General features: G+C 44.7%; 1 protein-coding gene across 1 annotated transcript in view; it reads left to right on the forward strand.

The window, feature by feature from the left end:
- Nucleotides 1-25,114, forward strand: part of PAPPA2 (pappalysin 2) — a 1,097,660-nt gene that overhangs the window by 606,257 nt on the left and 466,289 nt on the right. Inside the window, exons 4-5 of the mRNA XM_069641146.1 lie at nt 506-799; nt 2,725-2,917. Of these exons, the coding sequence (XP_069497247.1) occupies nt 506-799; nt 2,725-2,917 (487 nt within the window). The remainder of the gene's footprint in view (nt 1-505; nt 800-2,724; nt 2,918-25,114) is intronic.

Here is a 25,114-nt window from a genome sequence, read left to right on the forward strand (position 1 = left end):
ATTCTTTCCCATGGGGTATTGTTGCTCCAGTCTGAGAGGCTCTGCATTGTACAGTATTTGATTCTTTCTCATGAGATATTGTTGAACCTGACAGAGCGGCTCTGCATTCTACTGTATGTGATTCTTTCTCATGGGGTATTGTTGCTCCAGTCTGAGAGGCTCTGCATTGTACTGTATGTGATTCTTTCTCGCGGGATGCTGTTGCTCCAGGCAGAGTGGGGCGGCCTTTTTATATGCTCTTGCAGTTCCATGCAGAATGGGTCCCCTTTCATACTGTACTTTACCATGGACCGTTGTTCCACGACCATAGGACTGTGTGATATGTAAGATATTCTAATGGGTTTTGGTTTTTGATAGACAAACTAGGGCTGTACTCTGATTTCTTTTCATCGCATGTTGTTATTATGCCAGCATACCTTATCATGCCCTCGCATCAGCATGGGATGCTCCTTGCAGTAGCCCTATTCGTCTCACACTTCCTTCTCTTTGACTCCTGTGATTTCAGGGGGAGTGGTGCTGAACCCAGCCTACTATGGAGTGCCTGGCCACGCCAACACCATGATCCATGAGGTGGGACACGCCCTTGGCCTCTACCACGTCTTTAAAGGGGTAAGCGAGAAGGACTCGTGCGACGATCCCTGCCAAGAGACAGTGCCCTCCATGGAGACGGGGGATCTCTGTGCTGATACCGCCCCCACCCCCAAAAGCAAGCTCTGTCGGGACCCTGACCACACCAACGATACCTGCGGACCAACCCTCTTCTCTGGCACACCGTACAACAACTACATGAGCTACACAGGTGCGCTGAGGGCATGTGGTGGTCACACACCCGTTTTTTGTGGGGATGCTTTTGGTGAAACAACTACTAACAAAACATACCAAGGAGGACATGTGTGGGCAAAGGGTTGGATTACAGATCAGTAAACTGTTCAGCCAATTAGATCATTGTCACACACTGTCTTCCCTCTATGAGATGTGGTAACATTCTTTTAGGGATTTCCATAATGGGCAAGAGGGATTTCATGCACTATAGCTATTCAACCATTGGTACCATTTTGATGAATCTTATGCAGTATTTGAAAAGTGCAAGATCTCCCATTTACACAAACTATTCCCGTTGACAACTGTCTTTGGGTTTGCTTGTGCAGCATCCCTTATCTGATGTGGATTCTTGCAACAGGGCTCCCGGATGAATGGTTGAACCAGTGATGTGTGTGTGCATGAATGTGTGCGTGCTTGAATGTGTGTTTGTGTCTGTCCATTAAATCTTGGTTCACTGCCTGACTTGGTTAACCATCTCTGGTAGGTCAGGGACAGGGTGACTATAGCTTTTAAGCCCTGGTGGATGGGTGAACAGTGGCTTTAATGGCCCGCCAGCCCAAGCTTTGGTAGGCCCGAGCTGCAGCCCTTTAAAAGCCTGTGTCCACTCACCTGGCCAGGGCTTGAAAGCTATTCTCAACCCAGGATTTTTTTTATGTCCGACGGGAGATAAGCTCAGTGCGTGCCCATCTGCTGTCAGAGAAAAAAAATTGGGGAAAAATGGCTGCCGCCTTTAAAATGGATAAATGCCTTATTAACCATATTTTGTCAGTATCATTGGTAAGAACAACCAGCTGCCCAGCACACTATCTCATTGGGTTGGCCCACATTGGCCAAACACATTGACCCACGTTAGCATGTTGGGCCAGCCCTTCAAGCATTGCCCTATTACCCTATAGGTAAATCTGAGCCTTTTTGGGCTTCTGAGCCAATGGCAAGGGGCTCCCATTAGTACTGACCATATATTGTTTAAGCTGGCATGGATGGGTTGAATTGGTGCTAAACCTGTGTTAATCATCAATGCCATCTCTTTCTCGATCTCTCTCTTACTCTCTACCTTGCTCTCCTAACTCCTTCCCATCCATCTTCCTCTCTTTTGCGGGTTCTAACTCTCCTGTCTATGGTGTTGTCTGGTGTGATTTCTCTCGCCTCCTCTCTTCTTGTGTTCTCATGGTCTCTCGCTTTCTCTGCTGCTCTCTGTCCCATCCCCTCGCTTCATCCCTATCCTGCCCCACTTCTTCATATCGGCTAATTGTGTCACTTGTCTCTTCTCATCTGTTGCACTTCCTTCCTTTCCTCAATTGCACATGGCTCCCCATCACTGCCTGGTACACTCCTTGTTCCCCAACCCTCTCACTATATCCGCTTTGCCCAATCCCTCCTTTCTTTTTCTTCTCTCTCTGTCTCCTGATGTTCCTCTCCCCTGTTGCCACCTCTTCCGGCCTTAATATCCTCCTTCTTGCTCTCTCTCGCTCTTACTCGTGCGCACCTGCTTCCACCATTATGTCTCCATGCCATGTCCCCTCCACCTTGTCCTGCACACTCTATTTGTTGCCACTGCACTCATTGTCTTTCTCTCAATCCTGTTACCCCTATGTCTTTCCCCCTCAATCCTTTGCCTTCTTTTCCTACTTTATTTCTCACTAAACCTTACCTTTCTCCCCTCACTCTTACCCTTTTATTTCCCACGTGCCCTGCTCCACACCTGCTCCTCTCTCTGTATGCCCCCTAACTATCCCCATCTCACGGTTCCACTCCTTTGCTCCCTGACACCACTCAATCTACTATCTCTCACCATCTCCCTGTTCCCCTTTCCCTGCTTCCTCTGTCACTTTGTTGCACCTTCTTACTTCTCGCTTTCTCTGCGCCCTCCTCTGTCTCTTGCCCTCTACCTTCCACTTTCAGATGATGGCTGCACAGACAGCTTCACACCGAACCAAGTTGCCCGAATGCACTGCTACTTGGACCTGGTTTACCAAAGATGGATTCAGAGTCAAAACCCCACCCCTATCCCTATGCCTCCGGTGGTGATTGGACAGAGCCAGGATTCCATCACCATTCATTGGCTGCCTCCCATAAGTGGCGTCCTTTATGAAAGGTGAGTTACAAACTAAACACAGCTCATGCCTTTTTGGGGAAGGTCTTCGTTCTGACCTGAACAGGTCTAGCCAAACCTAAAACCAGTATACAAAAACAGAAGTGTAAGCAGAACCTCCCAGTGAGTGACTATAATGCCAATGCTACTCAATCCAATGGCTCAGTTATTCTATCTACATGAATGTCTATCTTAATGTGTAGGGTCTTCATTCACTAATGCACCCGTGTCTTTTTAGCCGGGGTATAGACAGCATGTGGTATGATGGGCAAGGACCACACTCACTGCCCCAAGACCCAATTTACAGTTCTGGCTACCGGTTCTGACAGTTGATGAGGGTACATATTTGTTTTTTTAATGCACAAAGATCATGGGAAATCGCTTTGTGGAACTGCAAATGTTAAGCATAACAACACTTAAGGAATGACTACAAGGATGTTACTTTATCCAACATGCTGATCTCAAATGGTTTTCAAGACACACCCGTGTGTGCCTTGGAAACCTTACAGGTCTCATATGGTCTCGTGACTGATCTGTAGTAATCAACCAGTCTTGAAGGTTAAGGCTCAAATCATATTGAATTCTATTATTTGCTAAATGATTGGTGCTACCAACGTCAAGAGTCATGATTTCAGAGCTCTGTCATAGAATATTATCATCAGTCAAGCTTGTGAATTAGGTAGATGGGTCAGAAAACGGCCTGCCTTACGAGCTTTAGAAGAAAACAGACAATTTCAGATATATCTAACCCCCCTCCCCCGCCCCCAATCTATGCATTATGTACATGCAAATGATATGCAAAAGTTGCTCTTCATCTATGTAGTGGTACTTTCTGCATAGCTTTACCAATTCAAGATTGATAGCTTTCAAGGATGCAACAACCAACCACACACACACTTCACCCTCATTGAGCACCATCAGAGGGGCGGTGGTTGATGTCCTTCCTCTTCTTCTTAGGGTTGTACTGAAGGAGGTGGTACAGGCGTTTTCCATTCCATAAGATTACATACAGCTACTGACATCTTCCCTTATGTAAAGACTATCACTTGTCTCTACCAAAAAATAGCCACCAACAGGGGTTTGCACAACATGCCCACTCCAAGTAAACTAGGAAACTTGCACCACTACCACAAGGTGATCACACATTCCCCCTACTCAATGCCTCATTCAAATTACCTGTGGTAAAGTGGGAAACAACCAGGATCTTCTCTTCTCTGCTCTGCTGTTCCACCAATAATCAGCAGCTTCTCGGCCTTGCTCGGGGTCTGAGCTGAGCTATACAATTGCTAACCACAATAACAAGCAGCAAAGATGACTCCTTCTAAAAAACCAATGAGTGCATCCTCGTCCACCATTTGAGATATTGACTGCACCACAAACACCTTCTTCTTCTTCTCAATTATCGGAGGCGTGGGCGGACCCAAGCAGGCGCTTCCCTGTCCTAAAGGATGATGTGCACCAGACCCACCAATCAATACTTAGCACACATAAACTCACAACTCCTCCCACCGCCCTGTCTGCCTCACAAAATCCAACATCACACTGCTCCTCCTCCTGCCTCTCACCCTGTCACCTCCCAGCAAAGCCCTCCCACTCAGCTCAGCCACACCCAGCGCAGTCAACCGAACCCTCATAAATTCTCTCTCTTCAACATGTCTCTCACACCTAAGCAAAAAATGTCCCACAGTCTCAGGCACCCCACACACCGCACAGTCCCTCGACTCACGCTTCCCCACTCGAAACAGACAGTCATTCAGCCCCACATGCCCTATCCTCAACCGATTCAGCATAACCTCCTCTCCCCTCCTCCATTCCAGACTCCCCGCATCCACCTTCACCGACACTTTCCCACGAACACCAAACATCCATTAGGCATATTTACCATTTACCATCAATATTATGGTGAGTTTTAAAAAAAGAAAGAAAAAATGTGTTCTGCACGTAATGTGAGTAGAATAGGCCATCTCAGCTAATGACGCACACACACACAGACAAAACAAAGCGCTACGAAAAAGCCATCAACTCCAGATAAGAATCCACAGAAATGCATTGTGGATATGCAAATCAGCTGACACTTTTACAATGTTCAAATGGCGCAGTCATTTTGCAGATATGCATTGCGAGGCAGAAAAAAACATTGACTAAAGTATATCTGTAATGGCTTTATAGAATGCAAACGAAGCTAGCAAAGGATGGGGCATTCTACATAGAAAGGGGTGAATATAGAGAGAGACCGACGGGGAGAATAGAGGAGGGGGCCAAGTAGGAGGGTCCATCCTATGTCACAGACATGCACCAATGTGCACACACACGTGCTCCTCCACACCTCCACAGCCACATATTGTATCTGAAAAAGCTGAACGTGCTCCACAATAACAATGCATAGAGGCTCCCAACTGTTTTCATGCTTCTGCAAAAATAACTTGTTGTAAACAAGTTTACACACAGATTTCATTATGAACCTTCACACAGCCAATCAGAAAGCTCAGAATACAGTCTGTAAACTCTGGTATGAACCTCATTCCAAACAGCACCCTAAAATGTTCTTTTAAATTGCACAACTATACGTGCCGATGGGCATGCTGGCATCGGAAGTGGTTACAATCATTTGGGATAATGACCCTTCCCTAGCGTGTAGATTCGGCTCTGGTAGTAACTTGTCGGTAGATTATTATCCTTCATAGATGACCCCTCTCTCAGTCTATAAGATTTGAGCAAATACGAAAGGTTCTTCAAGGTCCTAGTTCTCCCACCAGTCAATGGCCCCTTACACGTATTCTATCAATGAGCCTGGCTGGGTGAAATGCAGGGGTTGGCGCATCCTGGATTCTGGCTGTGCTCCATTTAGCTCCATTTCTAAATCCGAGCATGTCCTGATCCCAGTATCAATCTGCAAACTTGGAGTTAAGAAGCAAGATTAGAAGTAATTTGGAGATGGAGGTGGGTTTAAGCCTGCAGAGTAACCTATTTTAAGAAGCACGTGGATTTTACAAGCAATGATCTTGCATGGATCTGTTCGATGGTGGCAATCGGTGCAAGATTCCGTCATTTCAGTGGTTTGCTGGGGGCGCACGTACATCTGGGCCCCTGACCCTGTAGGTTCTTAATTTGCCTTGCTCTAGACACTGAAGAAGCGATGCAAGAAGCAGCTAAAATGCATCTCCCTTTTCTTCCCTCCGCCATGCCCCGCTTCACTTGGTCCAGAAGCTCCCACGTTTACACCAGTTTCTTCACAATTCTCCTCCTCGCCGTGAATCCTGTGTGCCTCTACCGCCCCGCATAACAACGCCTCTGCTGCTGTAGACCCCCCACTTTTCTACAGCTCGGTTCTAATCCTCTATGAGAAATATATGCTTGAAGAATATCGACTTAGGTTTCGCCACAAATCATAGCAATCTACTTTTGACGTCATCGGGAACATATTCCTTATTGCTAACAATGTTGCTCACCTATATTCATTTATTGTAACTCCCCTGCCACCAAGACTCTATTGGCCTTCTCCAATCACCCAGGGCAGATATCAGGGCTGGGTTTACACCCAACCAACATCCCGAATGGTGAAGCACCCAAAAAAGGATGCCAACGCCCTCTCTTTGACGTGTGCCTTTCAATGTCCATCCCTTCAACATTCCCTCAAAATCCCTTATTTGAGTCTTCTGTGTAGAGTATCTACCTGTTAATTAAATTTAGGGTGGTGCTTGCTAGCGGCTTGTGACAAGTGTCTCTAAAACCTAAAACATTCCTATTTCTTCTCTCACCAACTGCACTCTGTTATGAGGAAGCACCTTGAAAGGATAGAATTTCCCAATAAATATTTCCTTTCTTAATGTGATCCCTCCACGTGTGGAAGTGTTGGTGGGCACCACGCCATAAGGCCATCTATACATGATCTACTAGCACAAAACCTTGCGTGGCCAACTTTCCTTCAAACGTAGAATAGCGCGCATGCACCAGATAACTCTTTCCCGTGGAGGACTTGGTGCTAGGGTAGTCACCTTTAGAGCCACTGTTTGTGCTCATTGTACAATTCCCAACTCCCTGCTCAACTTTTCCATCCATGTGGGCCCACCACTAACTGATAGAAAGCCTTTGCTAAATAATGTTCAAATAATGAACCTCATGCAGCGGGTCGATGAGCCTTTTTTGTTGATGCGTAACTCAATCAATCCTGAACAATACTGTTTCACCCATTCACAACTTCTCTTTAACTTCCCAAAAAGTGTGTACTCTGGTTTGTGAATTTCTCTGATTAGGGCATCCACATGTTACACATGTTGAAATCCTGCGCATATAGCCACCCCTTTCCTTCACCTTCCTCCATCAACACCAGCAATCGCGCTATTAGCTGCAAACACACTTGCTCCTCTTCAGCTCCAATATATTCCGCCACTAATAGACCTAAAAGAGAGCCAGATAGATTATGTATCATCCCTCGAAACAATGGCAATACAAAAGAAGGATCTATGTCCAAGGCCCGCAAATATAGGATTGACTTTACAGAGGGCTGCTTGTGAAGGCCACCACCCACACGTTCGGTCTAATCAAACCCTTGGTGACAAGCATGAATTGTGAAACCCTGGTCAGGGCTATTATTCGACCATGAATAGATTATTGCAATACACTACTTAGTGGTGCTAGCAAAGAATGCATCCAAAAGTTCCAAGTGATACAAAATTAAGCAGTCAGGATTATCAGTGAGATCCCAAGAAGAGAACATAACCCGCACAAGAAAAGAACTCCGCTAGTTGCCAGTGGCAGCGAGAATTTGTTACAAGGTGATCACATTGACCCGCAAGTGCCTCTAGGGGAAGCCCCCTTTACATTAGACTGAGTCTTGTTCAATACTAACCGAGCAGACCCCTACTCTCTAGCACCACCCAGGGCCTAGTTAAACCCAGTGTCAAACGAACAAGGGGGAATGGTCAGTCCTTCCCAGTGCAAGCAGCTCAGGCTTGAAACACCTTGCCTATGGAACTGCACCAGGAAACAAAATCTGTTGATCTTCCGGAAGCGCCTACAAATTCTACTGTTCAAGTAATGGGCCCTGACTGGAATTGATCTAAATGTTGTGTCATGTTTCACTGAAATGTCCTTGTGTTGATGTGCGCCCTGATGCCCGCGGGCATTTGGCGCAAAACATGTAAATAAATAAATAGAAATTAAATGACTACGATTTCCCCCTGTCCATTTCAGGTGTCCCTCCCTGTGCCCCCACAACCTGCATGACCTTGACTCCCGACTCCCACGGCCCCCACTACTTACATTGCACTGATTCCTTCTGCCTCTGATATCCACTCTGCCTGCACTTCCCTGACGCATGACATACCGTGCGTCGCGCAACGTGACGCAGTCTTCTGTGTGTCGGGTTTCAGTGGCAGCAGTGTAGAGACCACAATTGAAAAGCATTCAAAAGTGAAGCGTTCATTGATGACAATGGATTGGATATTTTCGAGGGCGGCTTTCTCTGAAATTTATTTTTTGTAATCCTTTCCTATCAGCGATAAACCTAGAGGTTTTGTGTTAGCCTATATTCAGCGGTTCCCTGATCCCAGGTGGAGATCAGAATTCATGAGATTTCATCTAAATCTAGTTCCTACTAATGAAATCCATAGAATACGAATGAAACTAGGACCTTAGGATGGGAATTGTAATTTATGTGGGGATGGGTTACCCCAAGATTAAAAACACGTGTGCTAATTAATAGTAAAGCTACTTCTTCTCTAAGGAGTAGCTATTTGAAGTGATCTGTGCATCATGAGTAATAGCTGGGGAATTCTGGTTACGGTTATCTGCGGGGACTGAAATCTTCCTTTCGCTGGAGCTTCTTAGAGTGTTAAATGAACTGCACTTTATAAAGTTGTATAAATAATTGGGCTCCATAATGATGTGATTAGTATTTTAGGTTGTATTCTAAATATGTAATCTGGTTGCTGGTTTTAGTGTTTTGCATTTTGTTTCATTTTTGTGTTTGACTAATCACATTGTGTTTTTTTTTTAACTTAATTGCTTTATGTATTTGTGAAAAGAAGGCACCCACTCATACACGTGTTCCAATAATAAAGAGAAATAAGAGAACACGTGCCGTCAGGGAAGGAAACCAGGATATAAGTTGCAAGGATAACAACATTTATATAATATAAAGAATGGCAGCAAAGAACTCTGCTGCCCAAGAGCGCTCTGCTAAAAATTACACAGGCAGCACATTAAGAAGGCACCAAGCGTCATAAGTGACATCATACATAGGTAACACATCAGCATAGTTGATTGGCTGGATACATATACTACACCCAGCTCCATATGGGATGCCTAGGCTCCATTGGTTGTTGCTTCCCAGTCGATCATGGTGCACGTGGTCAGCTGGGCTCATCTCTGCGGTGAAGGTCAGGGCGCTACAATGCTAACTATCTGAGCTAAACAACAGGAAGCAACACATCACAATAATGGTGGACACCTGATCATTGCATGAATGGGAATACTTAGGAAAGAGGGAATAATATACTGGCATGCCAAACTATACATTCAGGGCTCCTTTGATAGTGCAGTTCCCGCTCCCAGGTGCCCACCCCGGGGGTTTGTTCTACAATCTGCCTTCCCTGGTGCCTCATGATATGAACAGACGTGTCTATGGTGGATGTCCTGGAATGGTCAGTGCGAGAGGGTCAGATGTGTATCAGCATGAAAGGGAATTGGGGGTCATGCTGGTGGTTCCTGGTGGGGTGGCGGTTGTGAGGGCACAGGCAGTTCAGTGGAGATGAATGGGCACTTGGGCCGAGGCCTGTCTCTGTCCCACGTTCCCCACAGAGCACATTCTTTTCGGAAAAGATACTAAAGATTTGCAACATGGAACGGCTGGACTTCTGTGAGAACAGGGCTCGCACAGAGCTGGCAGGGGGTGGCGATGGCTTGGGCTCTCTGTACGAGGTGCTGGGGATGGGAGAGCTGCGAGTTTACAGAGGGATAATTTTTGGGCCTAATAAAAAAGCGTCTTGCCTAAACCAAAATGGTGTCTCATTGTCAGAACAAACATTATGTTATTCATGCAATTGTTTATGTTATCTCATGTGGATGAGTGCTGTGGGGGTTGCAGTGCGTCTCCCCACTTGTCCCACACATAGTTTATTAACCCGATTGTGACGAGGGGGGGTGGGTCAGGACCATCTCCTTCTCAACAAAAGTCGTTTATTTTTGACTTTACACAATAAAAAAATACATTTTAAAAAAAGCTTTCTGTTTTAGGTGCATGACCTATTGACTTGAGGAGATGCTATCAAGTCCATTTAAACAATGTTGTCTTGAAATATTGTGGTTTGTACCAAGTGTCAAATTTGACAAATGTCCTGAATTTCAAGACCACCAATGTCACAGCAAGTGTGACAGTGCCAGCTAACATAACACCCTCCCACAAAAAAGTCCTGGGAATTGCATTTCACAGTGTTTCCATCCTGGCATTCACAAAACCGTCTACTATAAGCCATGTCACTAATTCACAGACACACACACACACTCACCACGAGCAGCAGAATGAACACAGATGTTAGTTCAGGATCAGCAATTGGAAAATATTAATCGGATTCCAACCCAATCAGAGCAATCAGTGGCTTATACAGTAGAGCTTGTTTTTCGAGGAATGAATCAGCGACCGGGATGCATTTAGAATCTTTCCTGCTGTCGGTCGTGCAGCTACACCCATGAATCCACAGCCACGTCACTTTCCAAAATGTTAGCTCCAAATGACATGAAAGGAATCCTGTAAACTAGCTTGCTGGACTCGTTTGTACAATGGGATCATCCCAAGTTTGGCAGTATCCTGGCGGCAAATCCGCCAGGATACTGGCGAATGGACCTCCAGTTACCTGATATCCTGGAATTTCCAGGATATTACAGGTGCCGGCACGGGTAGGTAAATCCCCATTCCATGGTGTCCATGGGACTGCATATGGGAATTGCCAGAATTGCCAGCACAGGTAATACCAGTGCTAGTAATACCTGCTGTTTTTTTGCCAGTGGGTGCCGGATTCACCTCCCGTTCCTGGCTGTAGGTAAATCAGTCCACCACCACTGGCAAAATTGTAGTTTGGCAGTGCGGGAAAAGTGGAAGTAACTGAATTTCCGTCACTTTTTACTTTTTTTCCCCACACGGTGAAACATGGAATGAGGCCCAATATGAGCAATTAGAGAGTGTGTAAATCCCCACTCAATATTGATGCCCTGGGGATCCATTGTGTGCTTTGCCTCAGATGAAGGTACATGGGGAACTCTGATTGTTGCATCTGCCATCCTTCTCAGATCCTATGAGAGCTTCCAGAAGTGTGTGCTGTGAACACTGGGAAAAAAATAAGCAAGTGATAAGCTTGGTTCCATTTATTTTATTTTATTTTAATAGGTTATTTATAACTCGCTTGATACCCAGCAGTTTCTTAGCGTGGATGGGGATCGAACATGTGTTGCTCCACGTCCCAAGGCGAACACATTGCCCTTGAGCTATGAATCCCATCCATGCAAATGCAATGACGGATCCCTTCTATGTCAAGAGGTCAGCCATATGAATTCCCTTATGATGCAACAGGTTCCCGTACGATGGCATCCTGGGTACGCAAGCCTATGGATTTGTACAGCGCCAATGGCAAGGCAATGTTACTTTGTGGTGACCTAAGAGGGTGGGTTGGAAGGAAAGACAACACAAAGGAGGGACACAATAATCTGATCCTTCACAGGTCTTCCTACATTCAGATCAGAGAAAGTGCAAGGGGCGGGGAGTAAAGGGCAACTCAGACAATAGCAAGTAAGTTAAGCAAGTGCTAGGAGAGGTGCTTACGTGCTTTGTGGGGCGAAGCAATCCAGACACGAGTCTCTCCTTGCTGTAAGACAGGTGGGGGCAGTTCCCCTGGTAGGCACCCCTGGCGCTAATAGAACGTTGACTCAGTCACTCTTTCCTGAAAATAAGAGGGTACTGTTTTTTTCCAGAAGAGGATCTTAAGGTTCCAGAAGGGTGTTTCTTTTGACATGAGCAGAAAGGTATTCTGGTGCCCTGCCATTCAGTGCCTTGGAGATAAAGTACAAGAACCTGAAATACATCATTTTTTCCAGTCATGCCAGTGCAGGGCCTTCAGTGCAGTTGTGGTGTTGCTGGGGAATGACAGGTTAAAGACGAGCCTAGCATCTTTATTTTACATAGATTGCAGCATGCGGAGAAAGTGTTCTTTGAGGCCCAGGCATAAGCTATTATATTATAGTAGTGAAGTCTAATTAACACCATTGCCCGTGTCTTCTCCACTTTGTAAGGCAAAGTGCATGCGGAAAATGTAAGCTTTAGGGAGCTCCCAGATCTGCTGGTGGAAAGGAGGTTTGTAGTAACAGATGATGCCAACGTTATTAGCTTAAGGGGCTGGCATGGGGATAGAGCCTAAGGAGGGCGGCCATGGAACGGGGAGGGAAGAGACGAGTGCTTATACCTAGGAAAATGAAATACATTATAGCTGTTTTAATGCACAGGTGGATATCAGTTGTCTAGTCTTGATTGGAGTTGTATATACATAGGGTATTCCTGTCCTCTCTAATTCCATACTGCAGTATTTTAGAGCAGTATATGTTTTAAACCTTCCAAAGAAACCCATGCATTAGTACTGAATGGTAATCATGTGGTGATGAAACAACCCTTAACAATGTTAGGTTTTTATGGTAGCCTCTTTATTATTTTCATGGCTAGTCTTTTTAGTTATATTCTTAAAACAAGAACAAATCAAATGTTCAAATAAAACAAGATGGCACAGAGAATCACCATGATTTTAACTTGACATAACTTGGTCAAAAACAGGTCAACAGCTGTGCATATGTAAAAGAGTAAAGACAAAGATGAACAAAGCAAAGAAGCAAAGATACAAAAAAACCTATGCATTTCTTCTCTGGTCTGTGCAAACAATCTGCAGTGAATATTTATGTTTGTTATAATTGAGCTAGAGGGGTACACAATATATTACTTCATAAAGGTCACCATTCTGTAGTTACAATGCTGCAACGTATTGTGTTCAATTCCTGTTTTTTTCAATACATTCAGGCAGACCGGTGAGGTTAGAAAAGCACAAAATTCAAACAATTATATTTGTTCATATAAATTCAAACAATTATATTTGTTCATATAACAGTGGTTGGAAAATCAGGATGTCAAGAGAGACTGGTCCGACGTCTATTAAACAAATGGAGAGAATTCAGTGTGGTCCTAAAAGGTGGTATACAATAAATTTCCCACAAGGATCACTGACGTTTCGATTGTTCAAATTCACAATCTTCTTCTGGGGCCTTATATATGTAGGTCTCCCTAAAGATAAACAAAGACAAAGATGTCCACTTAGAAGAGAGTACCAAGTGTTTCTATAAAAAATTAAATAATGCAAGTGAAAGGATATAAAACGGTTCATATTGCTGTAGCTGCAATGGAGAAGTGAAGGGCTGAGAGCCCTCAGAGTTCAGAGACTGACCTGTCCTAGGAGCTGTGTGGAACCTCCTGTGGTTCCAGAGTTCTGTGGGGGTGATGAATCCTAGGCTGTGCATAAGAGTCCCAGACTGGGCAGGCTGAATACAGAATTCAAATCATTGCCTGTGGATGTGGGTCCATTAAAGCGGCCCTGTGGATGAGAGTGAGAGGAAAGGCAAAGTAGAGCTGTATAAGTAAGCGGCTTTTTCCTCTGTAGAGTGCTTGCTCCGATCCTGACTGCGTATAAGGAAAGTCAGGTAGCTATCCTAGACAGGAGTTGTAGAAAGGCTACCAAGAGGCTAAAAAGGACTAAACGGAGAGCTCACCTGTGTCAATATTAATGTGGGTGAGACTGGGGTCGCTCCTTCGTGTGCATGTCATCCGGAGAGGAGCCGTTATTGAATGCGAGGGAGCTGCTCGTCTTGTGTATAAATGAGCAGGCGCGTCCGAATAGTTTTCAGGCAAGTGCGCATGCGTTACACGGGGCAGGCGAATGTCTGCGGTGTACGCACGCGTACTGAGGAGCAAGCCGGCTACACGTCCAAATGTGGCGCGGGGGCCCTGCAAGGTGGAAGCGCATGCGCACATGGCTGTTTCGCGGCGCCACCGTGCCAGATACTGGAGGAAAAACAATATTGTATGTGAGTGTCTCAGGAGGAGATGGCAATTACGTCTACCAATGGTGCATACTGTCTTAGTTACGGCAGGGGTGCCTTCCCGGGGGGGGGGTTGTTTGGGGGGGGGGTGGAGGGGAAAAATGATAGGACAAGGAAGGGACATTGATGAGGGAGCCTTCAAGGTGGAATGTGGAGTCCGCCCAATTGTCCGGGCCAGTTAAAAGGCTGCTGGTCCTGGCTGATGGGCCAGATCAGGATGGTAAAATACACCATAGGAAGTATTATGACCACTATCAGGTTGTGGTCTGGTAGTCCAAGGGGGCTGCTTCATTGAGACCATTTGTTAGGGTCTGTAGTTTGAATATCCACCAGGATTCCTTGTGTTTAAGGGAGTTGGATATGTTGGTGGTACCTATGACTCGGTCAATCACCCACCATTTAAAGGAATCATGGGCATGTTGTAGTTCCATAAAGTGTGAAACCAGTGGTGCATTGTGTACTCTGCACCTTATCCTTGATTTGTGTTCACTTATTCTTTTATGCACAGGTCTGGACGTTTGACCCACATATCTGAGTCCGCAGGTGCACTCAATGAGATAAATCACATTCGTTGTTTTACAATTGGTAAATTGTCTGAGCTCCCATTCCTTGTCTCCTATAAGGAAAGATTTCATTTTTAGCGTCTGTTTGCAAGCCATACATGAGCCACATGGGTGATGCCCACGGATTTCCCGTATATTCCATAGTGTGGACCTTCATGTTGTCCTTGTGGGAAATTTATTGTATACCACCTTTTAGGACCACACTGAATTCTATCCATTTGTTTAATAGACGTCGGACCAGTCTCTCTTGACATCCTGATTTTCCAACCACTGTTATATGAACAAATATAATTGTTTGAATTTATATGAACAAATATAATTGTTTGAATTTTGTGCTTTTCTAACCTCACTGGTCTGCCTGAATGTATTGAAAAAAACAGGAATTGAACACAATACGTTGCAGCATTGTAACTACAGAATGGTGATCTTTATGAAGTAATATTGTGTACCCCTCTAGCTCAATTATAACAAACATAAATATTCACTGCAGATTGTTTGCATAGACCAGAGAAGAACTGCATAGGTTTTTTTGTATCTTTGCTTCTTTGCTTTGTTCATCTTTGTCTTTACTCGTTTACATATGCACAGCTGTTGACCTGTTTTTGACCAAGTTATGTCAAGTTAAAATCATGGTGATTCTCTGTGCCACCTTGTTTTATTTGAACATTTGATTTGTTCTTGTTTTAAGAATATAACTAAAGAGACTAGCCATGAAAATAATAAGGAGGCTACCATAAAAACCTAACATTGTTAAGGGTTGTTTAATCACCACATGATTAGGATTCAGTACTAATGCATGGGTTTCTTTGGAAGGTTTAAAACATATACTTCTCTAAAATACTGCAGTACGGAATTAGAGAGGACAGGAATACCCTGTGTATATACATCTTGATTTTCCAGCCCATTAGTTCCTGTCCGATCCTAGGGCTGTCCCTCCAGTTACAAATAGTCTTGATTGGAGAGCAGACACTCAGTGACGTTTGGTATGGAGCAGACTGAGTTTTGTAGTTTGAAGACAATCTGAGCGTCACATGCAAACAACCTCATAGGGGTGGTGAAAGTCTCCAACATGTCAGCAAAAGGCTTAAAGTAGCAACGAAGAAGCAGCAGATCCAGGACCAGGCCCTAGGCAACACCAGTGGTAGTGGTGAAAGGCTTGCTGTAGAAGGAGCTTAGTTTCATGCGTGATACTCTGTCTTCCAGAAAGGATGTTATCCATCTTAAGGCAACGTTCTGAATGACACATCGAGCATGCTGTAGTGTTGCGAGCAGTACTGTGTAGTTGGTGGCGCTGTAAGCTACAGACAAGTTGTCGAAGAGGAGTACTGCTGGAGGAGTTTTTGTCAGCCATAGGCAGAAGTGCAACCTTCTTATGCAGACAAGCCGATTCCGTGTTGCGCGCTGGGCGGAACCCAGATTGGAAGTTGTGTACGAGATTTTTCATTTACGCAGTAATCCATGAGGTGTTTAGTCACCACTGTCTAGAAAATGTACCCAATGCAGTGAATATTTGTGATTGGACTAAAGTTGGTCAGCACGGTGGGTTCCGATGAGGGCTTTTTCGGGAAGGGCACTAGGGTGGCCTTCTTGGGACTTCGTGTTTGTCACCTAATGACTAAATGATGAGTGATTGATGAGGGTGTACAAGGCGGGTGCTAAGGTGTTTATGCTTATTTTGATGGCGATTGCTGAGCAAGCGTGGCTTTGTAGAGAGGAGGCGTTCATATTGGCAACCATTTTAATCCTGTCTTCCTAGATGATGGGTTGGTAGGATATAAAGGAGCTTCAGCATTGGGGAAGTAGCTGCGGTGGCAAGTTGAATCTAGCTTGGGCACTGAAGTTAAGCGAGATTTCCTTGAGCTTCTTTTCAAAGAATGCTGCTACGTCGTCAGCTTGTTTCTGAGGTGAAGTAATGAAGGTGTGCCTTCTGCATAGTGTCTAATCTCTCTAAAGATGTTGAAGGCTTCAGCATATATTCTGTGGGCAAGCCTGATGTGGTAATGAAAGAAGGACTTCGTCATCAAGTGCTTGCTTGTGCTATAGCAATGGAATCAAATATTGAGTACATTAGGAAACTTCTAAAGTCAAACAGCAGCAACTCATTTGCCATTGGGTGTTTCTACGATTAACATAATTGTGTCTTTTATGTTTCTAATTGTTTAGTCCATAATGCCGCCCAGTAGGCCTGGGTGAATTTGTTTGGCCAGATTCAGAATCAGTCCAACTTTCATGGTATTCAGAGTTGAAGGAAGATCTTGAACTTTTAAGAAGCCCCCGTTTTAAGTTCGCGATACGTTCATGACAGTTTCAGGATGATGTCAATTCCTGTAAAACGTGCATTGAAAAGTCAGAGCATTTCTTTTGAGCAGAATTTCTGCCAGGCCCCAACGAGTTGAATTCTGCAGGAGCTGCTGCCTGCAAAGACCCATGTAAACATATTGCCTACAGGTTTCTGAGACTGGACCTTGCGGTGAAGAAAAGAGATTTAGGAAACAATAATCCAACCAGAAGTCTCTCTCTTTGGCTCAGTCTAAGATTTGCAGAGATAGAAAGAAGAATGGAGACACACATTTAGTAGTCCCAAGGGTTTGTGCACCACCTGGGCTGCTCAGATATTGGCCTGGAGTAGGTTCTTTGCAAAACAAGTTACTTTCCAACCTCTTGAAAGCGATGAATTGCCTGCGCTTCCCTTCAGCAGTAGATAGGACTCCCCTTGAAATCATCGAAGGAGGAACTCTTTCACCAGATCTTTTTTTTGTAATGTTCTTGCATCATGAATTTTCTCAGCCTCATGGAATTGTGCACCGCTTCTGGTGTTCATTAACACTGACTGACCCTAACTCACCGTCACTGCCCCGCTGAAAAGTCTGTACAGAATGACATCTTTCTTCGTGCTCTGCTGTTCTGGATGCGTAACAGAGCTGATTCAGGCGGGATGCTCTGGTGCTTGAGTCTAGCAGTGACCTCCCCGGGAAAGCCAGCAAGTGACGCTGCAGCGAAGCAGTGTTTAGTCTTGAACGCTGCCATTTTACAGGCCCACTTGGAAGCTACGATTACCAGAGTGAATGGGCCCCGTGTGAAACATCTTATCTCATCGTACTGTACAATGCTGTCCTCTGTGAAAAGGCTTTCCCTCTCAAATTCTGGTGAAATTGTACAGGCCATTGCCAGTACTTTCCCTTTTGTGTCGGCCGTTTGGCTGGATGGATTCCTAGAGAGAAAAGAGAGGATCCAATAGCACATGTCTGTAGCAAGCGAATTTTCAGGTTTGCTTATTTGTACGAAAAAAAAAGGTTTGCTATTTAGTACGACTTCAAATGTTCTTCTGCACATCACGAATAGCAATCACAAGTCGATGTGTTGGGTGTTTTTCAAGCTTTAAAATAAAATGCAAAGTAAAACTCCAGGTAATATATTAAGGCTTGCATCAGTTGGTACTCTGGTACTTGTAAACTTCTCTTGATGGTGGAGAAAATGAAGCTACAATCATTTCCCTTTAGCATAATATTCTTCTATGCCATTTTTTTAAAAAAATGTTGTGTTGTGTACTTGCCACTTTACATCGCTTGTGCAGAATGACAACCTTTTGAAAACGACGTTTTGTTGACTACTTTTTTACACGGCTATATTTTCCTGGCAACATTGTCACATAGAACCTTCCAAGTCAGGATTGTTCGCCCTTTAGTGGGTACTCTTCAAAAGCCTCACTCATAGTTTAATTGACCATCGAGTTGCTTCATATAGACTAACACTCACCAGCGATACATCGCACAGCCAGTCATTTGTTTCTTTGCTCACTAACACCAATAGCACTTGAGAACCATGGCCCTCTTCTAATTTCAGTCTAAGCCCTGATATGTGCACCGTCCTGGTAGCTTCTAATTTGTATCCGCTTTCTATGTTATGGGAAGTGTACCTTTCCCGTTGCTTCCAACCCGTCCTTTATTTCCATGCTTGACCACTTTTATAGTCTGTAAAACCATCAATCTGAGTTCTGTGTCTATGCTGGTGTAAGTGTTCCTTTTTCATAATGCTACTGATCTGTGCCCTGCATTTATATTAAGGCTGGCATACCTCCCTCGTGGCTGCCGAGGCATTGCTAGGGGCTGAGGGGGCTCAAGGGGCTATAGCCTCGGATCTATTGCTTGTAGCCCTCTATAGAAGCTCAGGGACTACAACCAAAAGGTTAGCTAGCCCAGAGTCGCGATAGTCCCGACATTAGTGGAGCCCCAGATCTTTTCCAGACCTAGCAACACCCCTGGTGGCTGCTATGGTTAAATGTCCCTCGCACCGATGCTAGAACACAAGTACCCTCGTCGTGATCTGCTAATGTTGCCCTTGAAATGCCACTTGTTTATTGTTTGGATTCCAATAGGGATGACAAGGGCAAGGGGACTTTAAAGAAGTATCCTTGCTTATTGGGTGAACAGACATCCTGGAACCATGATTTCCTTTGTTTGAGGGGGGCTCCTCCAAAGGTGTCTATTGTCAGACCCGCAAATTCCTTAAGAAGGGCCTGTGAACACCGTCCCACTGAGAGTGTCTGTGCTGGTGTCCTGTGGACCTCTCTAAATCGTGGGCAGCCAAAGGTTAGGCTGCAGCCATACACAATGGTTTCCTTACTCGGCTTGTCTCTGGAGATGGGGATCTCCTCAGTTTGGAGGCTACAAGTCAGTAAACAAGGTTGTGCAGCTCAGAGTCAGACCACTCTACAAATAAAGTTGTGCCGAGGAACGGTACTGAATTCAGGATCCTAAACTGTACAGGCTTATGCACCACACTGATGATTTCCGAACCACGTCCCTCGAAGAATGGAACATCTGGACCTCTCTTAACTGGCAGGCCTCCCACATGTAGGGCCATTTCCTGGAGCCTAGGGGCAAGGGACCTGGCTTCAAGACGTCCCAATATGAAAGGCAGTTATGGAGGGTGTGCCAGCTTTTCATGGTGCCACAAGCTCCTAGTCAGTCAGCATTCCAAAGCCTTGCCTCCATCTTGGATTGGGGAGGGAGCTATCTGCCTCCTTAAATAACAATGTAAGGAAAATAGAAATTCAGGAATTAAAAAGGCTGTCACGCACCCCTTCATATAAACTAGCCCCCTCCAAAATGTAACTGTAACAGTATTTTTACTATCCAACAACTCATCCTAATACCCCAGAAACAGCCTCCCACCTTATACCGCCACTAAGCACCTATGGGACTCAGGTAATATCTGTGGTGACCTGCAGTACCTGAAAGGATCAAATAAAACAACATCAGCTTGCAGAGCTATTGGCCTGAAGCTGTTTAGGCACTGTATTTCATACACACATCAAAATTAACTTAGTTTCTAGTTGGGAAAAAGTAGCACACACAGACATTCTTATTGCCGAATGCAGAGCTATGTGCTCCACTAGTCACCTCATGGTCGATGGTGTCTGACTTTTATCCCCTTTAGCTTATTAGCCAAAAAGAATGATAGTCAGCCCTCGTGATTCTATAATGTGTGATAAATTACCAATAACTGCAGACTGCAGGAAAAAGTAATCAGAGTCTTTTTCATAGACTTTGATCAATTGACCTCAAAAGCACCATGCGTCCATTTAAAAAAACCTGGGACAGGGCCTTTAACAACATGGTTGATTGAGGGGGTGTTGTGATTAATCAACTTCCGGGCACCCATGGTCCAGGGATGAATATCAGTTCCTAACCCATCAATCAGCCCCACACCTCTAGTACACCAGAAGGGATCTGAATAGATTCGAATAACAAGCAAATTATAAACCTCCTTGTCCAATTTTGGCAACGTGGATAGAACGGGCTTATCTCCGAAAGGTCGTGGATTGTTGGTTAGTTGCAACACAGAGAAAATATTACCAAATGATAATAATTCAAGAGAGATCTTTTCTTGAAGGGAGATACAACCTTGCTTGTAAAAAGCTTGATGTATTAAGCACAGTACTTTAAACTGAACTTGTGCCGCTACTGGAAGCCAATGGAGTTTGCTATGAGCCAAAGAGATTGGCTGACCATAGGAGATCCATGTGGCTAGACGAACTGCAGTATTCTGTAGGACCTGATGCCTATTAAGGTGATAAGATGGTTGAGCAAGTAATGTAGCGTTACAGTACTCCAAACAGCCATTAAAAGTGGCTTCTATAGCAGGGGCATAGCGACTTGGAGGAAAGTAGCGTAGCACCTTCTTAGGTTGTTTCAACTTGAAAAGGCCAGTGCTACAGATGGCAATAACCTGGGCCTCAGGCTTAAGAGAAAAGGTTAATTTGATACCAATATTTTTACAGCCTGTGCTGGAATAGGAATGATGCCTAATGAAGGTGGCCCGAAATTGGGGGTCCAAAGTGGCTCAGCAGGAGATAATAGACCCACTACTAACACCTCTGTGTGATCACCATTAAATTTAAGCCAATTTATACTCATCCACTCACCAATGGCCTCAAGGAAGGACCGAAGACGAGCGGCCGTGCCAGCTCGCTCAAGGTGCAGCCTAAAGAGAAGCTGGTTGTCAACAGCGTAGGTGTAGAAACTGAAGCCATGGGAGTGGATGAGCTTAGCCAAATGTTGAATGTAAGTATTAAAGAGCACAAGTGAAAGTGCGTAACCTTGAGGAACTCCACAAGTAAGGGAAATTGGGGAGGATCTATATGGAGATAGGAAAACCGATTGAGAGCAAGCAGAAAGAAAAGCAGCAACCCAGTCCAACACTGTACCAGCAATGCCAAACCCCCCAACATCCTCAACATGATGTTATATGGGATTTCTAAGCTATTCTCCAGCATTATTCTGGAGTATCTGGAGGACTGGCTGACAGTAGCATCTGTCCGATATCCAATCAGCCTTTCACCCATGTACCGGAAAAATACACTAGTGCCTAATGGTAACGGCCCAATTCATGGAATTATTTGTGCAGAAAATAGGGAACTTGTGCGCCAAACTGCATGCGTAATACCTTTAGTCGATTCATGGAATCAAATGCATGGTATTTTCCATGGACTTGCGTGGATTTGTGGATTTCGCGCGGCCCGGCACACTCCTGCAGAGCATGGGCGTGGCTTGCGCAGAGGGGGTTGAAGGGGGCGGAACACCGTAAATGGGGAAGAACATGCAAAAAAAGGTGGGTGTTAGGAAGGATGGAACGCAAGCAGTCCATCGCTTGGCCACTATTGTGTGGAACAAAACGTTTTCAGGGATCTCAGGGACATATACCGGCAACTCGCACCTTGAAACACTGTGGAATAGGCGCGTTATAAATGTCATATCATATCATATCTGACCACGCAACCTCCCAGCAGGGAAATGGCCATGCACAGCCTCATACTATCCACCACCCAAAGACAGGTGTACAGACACTTGCGCATAGGAATCACAGCGCAGCGGTAAGATAGGGTGTCGGATTTAGGGGTGCGTGCATGGAGTTGGGGTTCCGATCTAACTTAGGGGTGCTCATACGCAGTGTAACGGGGTGCAGGAATGGTTTACGCATGTTCACACGTAGATTTTCCAAGTTTTACCCGTGTTACGATAAATTTAACTCATGTTTTAGGGGTGCTTGTAAAAGTTACAGAGGACCCCACGCAGGGACCCCGAGATGCAGGCCTGCTTGCGGGAGATCCCATGCACTCATTTGAACGCGCATGTATTTGTGACTGGGAACATGCAAAGGTGGCTGTTTCTGAATGTTTTTGAATTGTGTGGGAGCGTGTCAGGGGAGTTTCGGCTGCGAGTCGCATGTACGGTTACTTTGCACAAACAATTCAATGAAAAGGCGAACCGCGCAGAAACACTGTGCACAGGCTTTCACAGTGATGTTCTCAGCGCGCGGGCATTGTGGGACTTCTGCACACTTTTCCATGAATCTGGCCATAAATCTCTATCTAATTTTGGCAAAACACATATGAGTTTTGGACTCTCCTATCTACGTGGCCTTTGACGACCTCAGTTTGGTCTTTGATCACATGGATAGGAGATTACTGTGGAAATCTCTGAGTGACATTGGATTTCATGGCCCTTTTATTTGGCTTTGGGAGTCACATCATGAGAACACTAGGGTACGTGTACGTTATGGTCAGAATGGAGAACTCTCAGATTGCCTGGTTGTAGAGAAAGGGGTCCACCAAGAACGTGTCCTTGCTCCAAATCTTATAAACTTATATGTTAAAGGTCTCGCCTTCTATCCAGGGTCATTCACCAATATTGATGTTCCCTGGTGTGGTGCCAGGAGACTGCCAGTGCTCAGCTGTGCTGATCATGCTGTTCTCCTGGCAAAGGCCCTTGGATCACTACAGGCATTGATTACTGAGTATAATAAGTATATGAGGGATCGGGGACTTCGGGTTAATATTGGCAAATGTTTCACTATGTGTGTCTCCAAGAAACCCGAATGATGCCCACAGATGTTTTTAGTGGTAAAGATGGTAGATTGTTGTGAAGTGTCAGGAGGAGTCAAACCACAGGGGGAATTTTAAGATTAGCCAAAAATCTGAGACACTCCTCCCTGAAACATATGATCAAAGCCTATGAGGGAAATGCCATACCGACTAGCATCTTTGGTTGTGAAATATGGAGGTATACAGCTTACAAAATCTAGAAAACGCATTCCTAAGGAGGCTGCGTATGGATTCCCCCTTGAGCACCTGTGTACTCCATGCATCTTGAAACTGCCATGACTTACCTGGCAGATTCCATTTCTGTGAGACCCATTTCTCTCTGGGCCTCACTTTGGCCAGGGTAACAGAATGGAAGCCCCTATTATTTAGAACTGGGGTGAAGACCAAACATAACAATGGAGGTTCCTAACACAAATACATGTTTGCAAAGGAGTTGGGATATTCTTCCCTAAATCACTGAATGTGCTGTTCTTGCCGGCAATCTCTTTACGGTCTATGTGCGAGTAAATCAGCAAAACAACTTTTCTTGAAAAGACATACAATTTTCACTTAATTCAACTATCATTTTCATCGATTTATTGCATGTATCTATATTTTTGGAAACTTAAAAATTGAAATGAGATATAATACATTCACAAACATATCTTAAAGTGATGGTAGTGCCATGTCATTAGAAACACAGTGCACAACATGTCGTGAGAGTCTCTAACACCAAACGCGTCAATGCCTAACTACTGTGCAAAAAATGCAAAATGTCAACTTATGGATGAACAAACATGAATGACCGGGAATTTCTCTTAGGGTTACCGTCTAGAAGAAGGGCACTCTTAAGAATCTGCAGCTATTATTCTTTTAATTTCACACTATTGTACCATATCTATTAGAGATATTCAGATACATGCTGTACAAATCACACAAAAAAGGAATTGTGCCAATGATATCCTACGGAAATGCTCTTAATTCTCCATTCCTTCATCCAATTCTATGCAGAGAAACGCTGTGCAAATCGCGCCAAAGGAAGGATATTTACATTCTGTCCTAGAACATTTCCCTGAATTCCACATTCCTTGATACAATTAACCATATCACCAGTGTGTAATCTATATAATGTGTGACCTAATGTCACTTTGGGCAGGTACGCACAGCCCCCGAACGAAAGGCATAATTATGAATTTAATCACCCAAAATGGTCATTGTAAAGTTGGCTGGTTAGCTCACATAAGGTAATTGCTACATAAGCTTTCACTGTCTACCTACTTTTATGACCCTGGAAAATTGACAGGTCTCCCTAAGTCGCTGGTTAAAGATCGGGCTATGCAATTTCTGGCGTCCTTAAGGGAAGACGAAATGCTCTTGAAGACCCAGGTCGGGGCTTATTTACCGTTAGCCCCTCGAAACGGGTTGCCTGAATATCCGTGCTTGGTGATCACTCTGTTGCATAGAGTACTTTTGACGAAAGCCAGACTGAACGCACTCCCTGTGGAGTCACTCACCCAGTTCTGGAACTCTAATCGAAGGGGCGACCCAAATTGTAGATGTATGCATGGTGGGCTGCAAACTTTATCCAAGGATCTTCAGGCAAAATGTTTACTTACAATACTACGAGAGAGTCAGGGCAGGTCATGCCAAGCGGCACTACTGTTTGTGTTTACTTCAACAAGGTCTGTGGTACTATTTGGCCTTGCCAGCTTCTTACAGAGAGCATGGCGGAAGCGAGTTGTGCTAATGTCAGCTAGAGAGGGTGTTGGGATGACGCAAATGAAGAAACATTCCTTGTTTGTAAAATGAGGGCTCGGCTGTATGTCGAGGCTGTAATGTAACTTATTTTACTCTTCTGTGTGTGATGTTATGTTTTATGGATGCACTTTTTGATTTTATGAAATGTCTTAATGGGATGGTTTCATGGATGTAATGATCCAAAATAAACTTTGATTGATTGAAAAGCATAATGTGGCGTTCAGTTTAAAGTGCAATGATTGGTCAGCTACGCAAATGAGAAACGGGCAGTGTAGGCTTCCCTGAGTGCCCTTCATTGCAAACATATATGATGCAGTTGAAACCAAAAGGCTCAGATACAAGGGGGCAACAACCAAGGCATGTCGTCTGCTCCAATGGTAGTGGATG

This window comes from Ambystoma mexicanum, chromosome 1q (genome assembly GCF_040938575.1).
Source record: "Ambystoma mexicanum isolate Mex_15411 chromosome 1q, UKY_AmexF1_1, whole genome shotgun sequence".
Taxonomy (NCBI): Eukaryota; Metazoa; Chordata; class Amphibia; order Caudata; family Ambystomatidae; genus Ambystoma; species Ambystoma mexicanum.